The sequence below is a fragment of the Scylla paramamosain genome, chromosome 36 (genome assembly GCF_035594125.1).
Source record: "Scylla paramamosain isolate STU-SP2022 chromosome 36, ASM3559412v1, whole genome shotgun sequence".
Classification (NCBI taxonomy): domain Eukaryota; kingdom Metazoa; phylum Arthropoda; class Malacostraca; order Decapoda; family Portunidae; genus Scylla; species Scylla paramamosain.
Window position 1 is genome coordinate 7,599,408 of NC_087186.1, and position 10,381 is coordinate 7,609,788.

General features: G+C 54.8%; 1 protein-coding gene across 1 annotated transcript in view; it reads left to right on the forward strand.

The window, feature by feature from the left end:
* LOC135090802 (roundabout homolog 2-like) overlaps positions 1 to 9,413 on the forward strand; it is a 40,709-nt gene extending 31,296 nt beyond the window's left edge. The window contains exons 6-14 of the mRNA XM_063987868.1: positions 2,220 to 2,373; positions 2,999 to 3,129; positions 3,258 to 3,533; positions 3,844 to 4,329; positions 4,454 to 5,397; positions 5,555 to 5,903; positions 5,997 to 6,243; positions 6,403 to 6,623; positions 6,739 to 9,413. Coding sequence (XP_063843938.1) covers positions 2,220 to 2,373; positions 2,999 to 3,129; positions 3,258 to 3,533; positions 3,844 to 4,329; positions 4,454 to 5,397; positions 5,555 to 5,903; positions 5,997 to 6,243; positions 6,403 to 6,623; positions 6,739 to 7,496 — 3,566 coding nt within the window. The 3' untranslated portion in view covers positions 7,497 to 9,413. The remainder of the gene's footprint in view (positions 1 to 2,219; positions 2,374 to 2,998; positions 3,130 to 3,257; positions 3,534 to 3,843; positions 4,330 to 4,453; positions 5,398 to 5,554; positions 5,904 to 5,996; positions 6,244 to 6,402; positions 6,624 to 6,738) is intronic.
* Positions 9,414 to 10,381: the final 968 nt, after the last annotated feature.

The window sequence follows — 10,381 nt, forward strand, 5'->3', positions numbered from 1 at the left end:
CAACAGTCGATATTCCTCTCCTCACCCTCAGGAAGTTGGTCCTCCTCCTCCTCCTCCTCCTCCTCCTCCTCCTCCTCCTCCTCCTCCTCCTCCTCCTCCTCCTCCTCCTCCTCCTCCTCTACTATCACCTTTCGTGCGACGCAAGAACGATAAAGTTTGCAGATACTTGCAGCTCCTATTTGGCGAGTCTGTGGTGACGCTGACGCCTCCTGCAACGAGAGAGAGAGAGAGAGAGAGAGAGCTGTAGTACATGCCTGCAAAAGTAGATGAAAAGGAATCCAAATCTCTTATATTTTACGAGGCTGTAGTGTGGATCTGCAGTAGTAGTAGTAGTATTAGTAGTAGTAGTAGTAGGTCAGTAGAGTGGAGTACAGACGCACCACAAGTACAGGGAGCCTCTTTACCACATCACCTAGCGGAGGAGGTGAAGGTTTGTGTAGAAGGCAAACTGTGTGTACGGGCATTACGAGAAGAGCGAGATTTACCGAGGCCAGGATGGGTTGCTGCGTGGTGGGGCGGGGCGGGGCGGGGCGGGGCTAGTAGCGTCTCCCAGATTACAGACCAGCCCCAGGAAGCCAAGTTTGCGTCCACGGAATTATATACGGCTCGTAATTAACCTCCACAACAGTAATGGAGTTTACCCCGAACGCCCCCCTTGCACGCCGGACGCAGGGAACCGCCGCCCTATTCGGAACATCATTTCGGAGCCTTATGTGTTTCGAACTGGGTAAAGTGAACTAGTTGTGTGTTTCGCTCTCTGGTACTGAAGTGATGTTGCTGCGTTTTCTTTTGTTTTGATGATCTAGAGATGTTTTGCATTTTTTTTTTATTTATTTATTTGAGTATAAGAAAAGTTTCAGTCTAGCTTGTGATATTTTTTCGTATTTCTCTGTTTTATTCCAATTTTCTTTGTTTCTCTAAAAAATAATTATTTACACTCCTTATTCTAGTTTTGTTTCACTTCCCATTTCTGTATTATTCTTTTCTTCAGATACTCTTTTCTTTCTTTTTTTTTTCTTTTCTTATCAATTGTGTCTTATTTCTTCGTTTTAATTATTTTTTTCCCTGAGTGCCCGGAGGTTCAAGACAGAGTTGGTTAGTTACCTTTACGGGGCCGTCATGAGAGGGTAACCTGTATCGAATTTAGGTAAGTGCAGATGGGTAATGCGAAAAGGTTCGATAATAGGGAGGTGAGGCTCGTAATTTCCGCCTTATTACAGTAGTTACTTGTAGTTAATGACCTTTGATAATTACTCCTGTTAATTATATGAGACGCCACACTGCTCAACATCTCTCTCAAGTAAGGGAGAGCGGTGGTCAAAGCTCCTCTCCCTCTCTCCTCTCCCTTTCCCCACTGGGTTCTATATTACGTCCCTGTCTGCCTCTTACACCTTCACTACCTCTACCTTCACCTCCCTATCTCCCTCATACGCAGAGCAGGTTTTCTGGTTTTCTCATTTTCATTTACGCATTTCTTCCTCCTCCTCCTGATCCTCCTCCTCATAATCTCCGCCAATATACATCAGATCTTCCCTTTCCCCGTGCTTATAGTCTCCCCTCTCCACCCTCTTATTGCGGGGACGGCCCACGACTGGATTGGTTCGGGCTGATAGAGATAGAAGGATGGGTCTGCCGAAGGGGGAGGGTGCAGGGGCAGGAGGCGTGAAGGGAAGGGTATTGAAGGGTATGAAGGTAGATGGGAATTTCTTATGGCCATGTTTAGGATGGGGCACGGTGCGTCTTGGGCGGGGTGTGGGCGTTTTAGATGACATGGGACTCTCCACAACAAGGCGTCGCCGCACCCCGCCCACCAGTTTTATTACCAACACCTATAAAGTGAGCAGGAGGATCGGAATAATAATCATCCTTTAGAAGAAGAAATTTTGAGGGAACCACATAAACGCGTGTCCAGTGCGAGGGAAGGTGTTGGAATATGTGTTATCGCGGGGAGGAGGAGGTGGTGGTGGTGGTGGTGGTGGTGGTGATGGTGGAGAACAACGACGAGGTGCTGAAGGAGTTGGAAGATGAGGAAGAGGTTAATAAAAGAAGGTACTAAATTTTATATTCTATGTATTACTACTTGTATATCTAGAAGTCATGTAAGTATTCTGTGTATTACTACGTGTATATTTTAGGACTCGAGTTTCTTAGTATCCAGTGAGGCTATGTTAGGATCCTGTGACCTTGCCGTCCTCTGAGAGCCTCGTGTCTTCCGGCAGTTCTGCGAGATGACTTCAGGATGCAACCGAAGGCGACGCGCGTGGCGGAGGGCGAGACTGCCTTAATGGAGTGCCAGCCGCCGAGAGGAAATCCGGAGCCCGTTGTGTCGTGGGAGAAGGATGGTGTGCTCCTGGACCCGGCCACGCAGCACAGGTGAGTCTGTTCCTCACACCTGTCGAAAAAACACCTGTTCACTCCACGCCATTACCGCCTCAGGGACATGTGGTAGAGTTTCATGTGTACTCTCTCTCTCTCTCTCTCTCTCTCTCTCTCTCTCTCTCTCTCTCTCTCTCTCTCTCTCTCTCTCTCTCTCTCTCTCTCTCTCTCTATTGTCTCAGCAAGGGGCGTGGGGGTGGAGGGCGTGTAGGTTCAGGAGAAAGCAGTTAACCTTGTCCTTCAGCGGTGGCCTTGACGGGAGTCATCAGGGTATGTTAATGTGTCCGCAGGGAGCCCTTGTCCTACATGCTCCCGCTGCGCCCGGATGAAGCCCTAAATGTAGAGGTCACGTTACCCTGGTACATACAGACGGAGGGCGGTGTGCTGGCTCCTGTGTGTGTGTTTGTGTGTGTGTATGTGTGTGTGTGTTTGTGTGTGTGTGTGTGTGTGTGTGTGTGTGTGTGTGTGTGTGTGTGTGTGTGTGTGTGTGTGTGTGTGTGTGTGTGTGTGTGCGTGCGAAGTAAGTCACAGATAAAAGGAACTTAGTTTTGCTGTATGTGTATGTATGTGTATGTACGTTAGCCTCTCCTGACGGTGTGGTACAAAGGGCGCCTCGTTCCAGGTACCGCGTGGTGGACGGCGGCAGTCTGGTGATCAGCGGCGTGCGGGTGTCAGACTCCGGCAAGTACGTGTGCCGCGCCAGGAACGTCTTCGGCCATAGGGAGTCGTCGCCCGCCACCCTCACTGTGCTGGGTGAGTCTGGCAGTCTGCATTTACCTTCACCCGTCACGCCGGGAAAGGCAATGCAGCATAACACATGATAAATGGCGGGGCTCTGAGGGTCATTGTGTGTCAGCCTGACGTGTGTTCTCCTCCCACAGTGTCGCCCCATTTGGTGTCTTCCTCGGGCACGGTGACTGGCGCTGCGGGAGCCACGGTGGAGCTGGTGTGCCGCGTGGGTGGAGATCCGCCCCCGGAAGTGTTCTGGCGCCGTGTGGATCCCCCGGGGGAGCTGCCCCTCGGGAGGATGGCAATGGAGGAGAACAGCCAGGTGCTGAGGATTCACCACGTGGCGCCTGAGGACCAAGGCGTGTACTCCTGCCAGGCCGAAAACCCCGTGGGCTCCGTTGCGGCCAACATCACCCTCAACGTGCACTGTGAGTGTGTGTGTGTGTGTGTGTGTGTGTGTGTGTGTGTGTGTGTGTGTGTGTGTGTTTGTTTGCGCGCGCGCGCGCGCTTGCATTTAATTTCCAGTATTTACTGCCGTGTTGTTGGTTTAATTTTTATTGTTTGTGAAGCAATAGCTGGCGGGTGCGTATACTAAAGTATGCATTATTTAAACCCTTCATTCAGGTTGTATGCATTATATTTTCCGTTGTGTGTATTTGTGTGTGTGTGTGTGTGTGTGTGTGTGTGTGTGTGTGTGTGTGTCTGTTAACCCCGTGACTGAAATGGGTGTCCCCGCAGCTCGCCCCTTCATCACCGTCACGCCGCGGGATGCTCGGGTAGGTATCAACGGCACGGCCTCGTTTGAGTGCGTCACCTCGGGCTCGCCGCCGCCCACCACCTACTGGACACACGAGGGCTCGGGCAACGTGGTGGGCACGGGACAGACGTGGGGCGGTGGCCGCTGGTCCGTGGACGCCAACAACACCCTAACGATCCGCGGGGTGAAGCGAGATGATCAAGGCTACTACGTGTGTTCAGCCGTGGGCGTGGCTGGCTCAGCCCTCGTCCGCGCTCACCTAGAGGTGCAAGATCTGTCCGACCTACCGCCGCCCATCATTGCCTTGGGCGCTTCCAACCAGACGCTGCCGCTGGACACGGAGGGCGAGATGCCGTGTGAGGCGCGGGGCACACCAGAGCCCTCCGTTGTGTGGGAGCGCGCCGGGAAGACCATCCAGCCCGACGAGCGCACCACCATCACACCGCTGGGCACGCTCAGGATCAAAAGTGAGTATGGCGTGCAGTGTGCAGGGAGTGTGGCGCGGCGCAGCGCTGTGGTCATGGTGATGAGGTGACACAGTGTTTCTTCCTGACAATGTATCAGCATGCTAATCATTCTGTTCTCCCGCAGACTTGAAGATGTCAGACACAGATGTGTACACCTGCCTGGCGAAATCTGAAGCTGGAGAGACAACGTGGACAGCCTCGCTGGTCGTGGCCAAACCCACCAACCCCAACGTGGCCTTCTTCAAGATTCCTGATGAAGGAACGCTGCCTGAAGCCCCCGGGCAAGTAACGGTGCTTGGTGTGAACACAACGGCGGTGTCGCTGGGCTGGCGGCGGGGTCGTCCTGGGCTGTCTTCCCTCCTGGGTTACACCGTTCAGATGTGGAGCCCAGACATTCGGGGAGCCTGGACCATCTCCTCCACCCAGCAGACAGCCACCACCAGCCACACTCCCACTCCCGTCTCGCTCACTGTCACTGACCTCAGGCCAGAAACTCGCTACATGTTTGTGGTCCGTGCTCGGAACTCCCACGGCGTGTCACGGCCTTCCCCCGTCACCCACACGGTGCAGACGCTGGCGCAGGGTGCAGGCGGAGCACCTCCTCTGCATGATATAAGGGCACGCCTGTCCCAGCCCGTCGTTCGCCTCGTCAGCGTGGAACCCGCCTCTGCAGCCTCATTGAGGCTCACCTGGCAGCTGCTGGTGGACGCAGATCTCCTGGAGGGCGTGTACGTGCGTTATAGGCCTCTGGAGACCCAGCACGGTAGTCCAGCCGGTGGCCTCAGTGTGGAGACTGTCCCGCTGCACGGCGAGGGACCACCTCCAACCTCCCATGTGGTAGGGAACCTCAGGCCCGCCACCTGGTACGAGCTCTTCGTGGTGCCCTTCTACCGCTCAGTGGAGGGCCAACCAACAGCTGCTGTCAGGGCCACCACCCTGGAGGCGGCCCCCGCAGTGCCGCCACTTGGCCTCCATTACTCCTACGTCAACGCCTCCACTGTCCGCATCACCTGGGACCCCATTCCTTCACACTTTTCCAATGGCCGCATCACAGGCTACAACCTGCAGGTGTGTGTGTGCACTGATCTTGGCAGCGAGCCTCTTAGGGCACAGTGGCATTGCTCCTCCTTCAAGATTGAGTATGTACTTGGTAGGCTCAGATCCATCAACTTTATAACACCCATGCTTTCCACTTCTCACACAGTAACCCTGTCCTTAACTTCAGGTCGCAAACTCTCAAAACCGCAGCCAAGTCCTGCTGAACACGACAGTGAACAGCACGTGGACGCTGGTGCCTGGGCTGGCATCGGGCGCTACTTACTTGGTGACACTGCGAGGTGTGACGGCTCGTGGCCCCGGACCCACCTCACCGCCCCTGAACCTTACGTTGCCGCCTGGCGCTGTTTCCTCCAACCCAACAGACGTCAAGGAGTCGTCGCCCTTCGACAACAACACTTACCTTATTGTGGGCATCTCCGTGGCTGCCGGTGTGCTCTTCGCCGCCCTTGCAGCAACTGTCTTCTGCATTTACAAGCGCCGCCAAGGCAGCAAGTGTCCTCAGTATTACAGCAAAGGTAAGGACTCTGACACTGCAGCTGTCACCCAAGATGTCCCATACTAACCCAAGCTGTACAGCATGAAGTATTGCATTTTGCTTTTTCCTTCAGGAGGCGAGACCAGTGGACCGTGGTCTGAGTATCCTGGGTGCTGGGGAGAGACTGGTGTGGGTGTGGGCGTAACAGGCACCATGTACACGGATGTGGGGAGTCACGGCATGCCCATTACCCAGCTGTACCATCGTCCCACTGGCCCAGCTTCCAGTAAAAGTGGGTACGAGGGGCGGCAGCCAGAGGACGTGTATGAGGATCCAGATGGCCTCAGGCTTGTGTCTTTTGGCACTCACCTTGACCCCAGGTGAATAATGTATTCAGAACCACGAGACAAGAATTTGTCGTCCTTACAATGTTGTATTTCTCTCAGATGCGATTTAAAAGTGTCTTGTGAGAGGGCCAATCTTCTCGTAGTTTTGCTCCCATTCATCAGCTTAATAATTGTGGTTGTATTTTTCCGCAGGTGTATGTCCCCTGAGCCTTACGCCACCACGCCACTCATCCGAGACATCTTCCGGGGCCCGGGAGGCACACGACTGCCGCCCAACATCCCTGTAAGTCCTGGCCAGTCCCTGCCCACCAAGCCACCCTCAGAGGACTCTTGCGTGAAAACAACATCAAGTGAACAGAGCGGCGGCCAGGGCAGCACTCGCTCACACAACTTCAACACACAGCCAGAGAAAGGTGAGAAATGCAAAACAGTGAAGACTTGGGTAATGCATCGTATTCCCTTTTAACAGATAAGAACACTGTGTTTATCTGATTCTTTCCATTAATCACAAAGTGTTTCCTCTCCCAGGATCCCTGACCGGCCCCGTGCTGCAATTCCCTCCTCCGCCGCCGCCACCAGTCCAAGGCGGCGACCAGTCCAGCGACAACACTCTGGCCTCCACCGGCAGCCGTGGACATTCACCCTCAACGAGGCTCTTGCTTCAGCAGCTGCCTTATGGAGGCTCCTCCTCTGGGGGCTCCCACAGGTCTCACGGCAGCCCCCTCCTTGGCCCCCGACCCCCCAGAGGCAACCTGCGTGCCCCACCATCACCTCTTGCCGGTTCAGGAATTGGGGACTATGAGGTGCGAATGATGAATCAGCGAGGTCATGGGAGTGCCGAGGGCGAGGACGCGCGCTACCGGGCAGAGCGGTGCTCCGAGGACGGCCCGATGGGCAACAACATCCCAGAGGAGACCAGCGATGTGGAGTGGTACTCCCAGCCGCTGCTGAACGGTCGCACTTCACCACAGTCCTCAACCCTCGGTGATGCGGAGTCGGAGGACGAGTCCCGCTGTTCCTCTGGGGAATCCTGCTGCTCAGCCGACCACCCTCTGACCCATGCCCAGGACCTCAACTGGGCGGATGCACTGCGGGCGGCTGGCGAGGGCAGGTGGGGTCGCGGCGGGTCCTTCTGTAGCACTGACGAGAGCACCTACGCAGCCAACCAGTCCCTGCACGCCCGACCGCCCCGGCCACCCTGCCCCAAGAAGCACAAGCCCCGCCCACAGTACAATCATCACGCCCACCTTGACTCCCATGCGTCCGTGACCTCACCCCTGGTGTAGGTCACCGGCACGTCCCTAGACAGAGTTGTGAATAGTTGTTGTTGACCTGAGGTGTGCTCCCTGACCTGTACATAAGATGTATTTTATTACAGTGAACGCTAGTCCATGACTTATCACCGCGCTTTGTGCTTCAAATACGACTTTTTTGTTGTCGCTGCGGCAACATACAGACAACTTAGTGGCCTTCTGTTCCTGTGCTCGTCCCGACGGTGACGCCCCTCGAAGACTTCCCTGCGGAAGAGACTGGCAGCCGCCCGCACAAGTCTTCAGCTCAGAGCTTTATTGTTTCCTGCAGAACAATTTAACTTGGTGCGCGTGAAAGAGAGAACAAGTCAGTGTAAATACCAAGACCCTGTGTATAAACAGTTCATCGCCCAGCGCCGTGCTCGAGGCTCACCACTGTTATCCGCATCACAAAAAAAAAATAACAAAAAAATGACAATGGAATAATTGTAACCATGTATCCCTGCCTCACGCCCTCAGTTACGTACGTTTTCGCAAACCGTTCTGGGCTGGAGTGGGAGCAGTATAGTCAGTGTTCCACTCCAGTGTCATGGTGCTTCGTGTTGCTTTCCTCGTGCGAGCCGCTGCCTGTCGCCCCCTCGCCGCTGCTGCGAGGGGCGCGATGACCGTGCGGCGCCACCGAAACACTTGCCCAACTCTCTTTGTGTTTCATGTGTCACCGATTCTTAATAAGGTGCTCTCAGTGTTCACCATTTCGCCTTGTTGAGAGGATCAGGATGAACCAGGGCAGGGCGGAAAGGAAGGGTAGGTCGAGGCGCGTGACGCCCGAGAGGTGTCGTCACACCGCGTTACTCCCAGGCTGGGGAGAGCTCCTGTCATGATCTTAAACAACGACCTGAAAAGGAGAAAGTCACTCCATGGTTGTGTCCGGCAGGTGAGATGACAGCTGGTGGCTCGCTGCCTGACCCGTATTGCTGTTGTCATCTCCTGGCGACGTAAGATTGAGTACACGAAATGAATGGCACGTAGATGGAAAGCCGAAAGCCGGTGCTTCAGATGTTAATAACTTTATTTTGCTCACTATGATAACATAATAGTTAGAGCGACACGCCAGAGCCGAGGGCGTAGTGAGGCGCAGGATGCCTCGCGCCGCGCCGCCACCACCCCGCGCCTCACTGTCCCTCGAGTTCTATATCAAGTATACTGCTGCCCCAACCCCGCCCCGGCCCCCGCCCAGCCCTGCAGCTCCTTACAGCCGTGCACTCCCTAGCTCACCGCGGACCTTCTGTGCCAGCACGCCGGCGCGTATCCCATGACGCGTCGGGCAGCGTGGAGCCAGACTGCCCAGCGTCCTGCCCGAGGCTCCGCCGCGCCGGCCGTCACCACGCGTTCACTTTAATCATCTGATATTCAGACCTTCATCTGTGATACAAGATTAGTCAATGCCTCACGACGCGGGGAGACTCCAGCTCCCGGCCACACCCCGCCCCGCCCCATGTGGCTCTGCTGTACACAGGCGGCGCCCCGGGCTCTCCTCGCCGCCACGATCAGTTAGTTGACCCGCGTGCTTGTGTCCCGCGTCCCGCCGCCCCAGGTGAGCCACCCCTCCCCCGCCAGGTGCTGCCGCTGCCGCCCCGCCGCCGCTGACGCTCTGAAAAGCTGTATCGGCGTTTGTGTATTTGAATGTAAATTGCTGTTTTTAATCGTTTCCGCATATTTATTATTGTATGAACTTTAAATTTCTGTATAAACTGTCCGCACGCCGGCGGCCGGGAGCATCACGTGCAACAAGGCTTCGCCAGACCGTCTATTTTTGCAGGTTAAGTCGACGCTGGACGCGTCGGCCGCCGGTCCCGCGGCTCGGTGCTGCCGCCGCGAGTCGCCTGTACAAAGGTATTTTTAGTCAGTTTGTATAGAATAATTGAGAGTTTTATAAATAAAAACTTAAATTGCCTATGTGTATTTTTAACCTGGCGAGAATGAGAATCTGTTAAAGTGCTAATGCTTTTTGTGAAAATTAATGGGACGGTTATGCTACACTTGGGGTGGAGGGGGGTGAGTGTGGCATTTCAGTGATTACACTGCAGTGGAAGCAGGCAGTGAGTGAGGCGGCTCGGGGGATACCCTGAGGCGCTCCTGCTGAGCTGCCTTGCACCTGACGCTGTGAGGCAGGCACACGTTAGGGAACAGGGCAATCATAATTGTTATAGGGTATTGGAGTCATGCTATTAAGAGGCATTCACACGTGAGCGACCACCTCGCCTGGGTTCAATAGGCTCATCAAGCCTCATGGAGGCAAATCACGGTTATAATGGGCCTTTCAGTGTTCTGTAATGCAGAACATTGACAGTAAAAGACAATTTATACACTAATATCATCACACCAATAAGCCCCTTTCATTAGGGATATGTATACATGTATATACACAATGCCTGCAGCCAGTCTGCCCTCATCACCGTAACAACAATAGTAACTACCTCGAGTGGAGTGTTCGAATGAAGCATCTGTGCCGAAGCCCGAGGCAGGAGGAGCAGAGCCGCAGCGGCAGCCCGTGCCTTGCCCAGTGGTGGAGCAGAGCTCGACGGGAAGGGGCGATACTCTCGTTACTCAGTGTTCCACGTGCTCGTAGTGCATGTAGGCACCGTAATGTCCTTGTGCCACGCTGTTCTGGACGCCTGGAGGAGCACCGCAGCCTGGGGAATCTCACCGAGGACTGCCGGGGGTGGCTGAGTGAGAGGTGAGTTGATGATGAGAAGGTTACCAAGAGGGAGAGAATGCCGTCACTAGTATCATACCTATCCTCCCATCCCCGGCAACCCCCTCCTCCTCTCCATCCTATTCCTCTACCTGCCGCCTCTCTTCTTGCCATCGTTTCCTCTTCATTCCACACCTCCCCTCCATCACACACACACACACACACA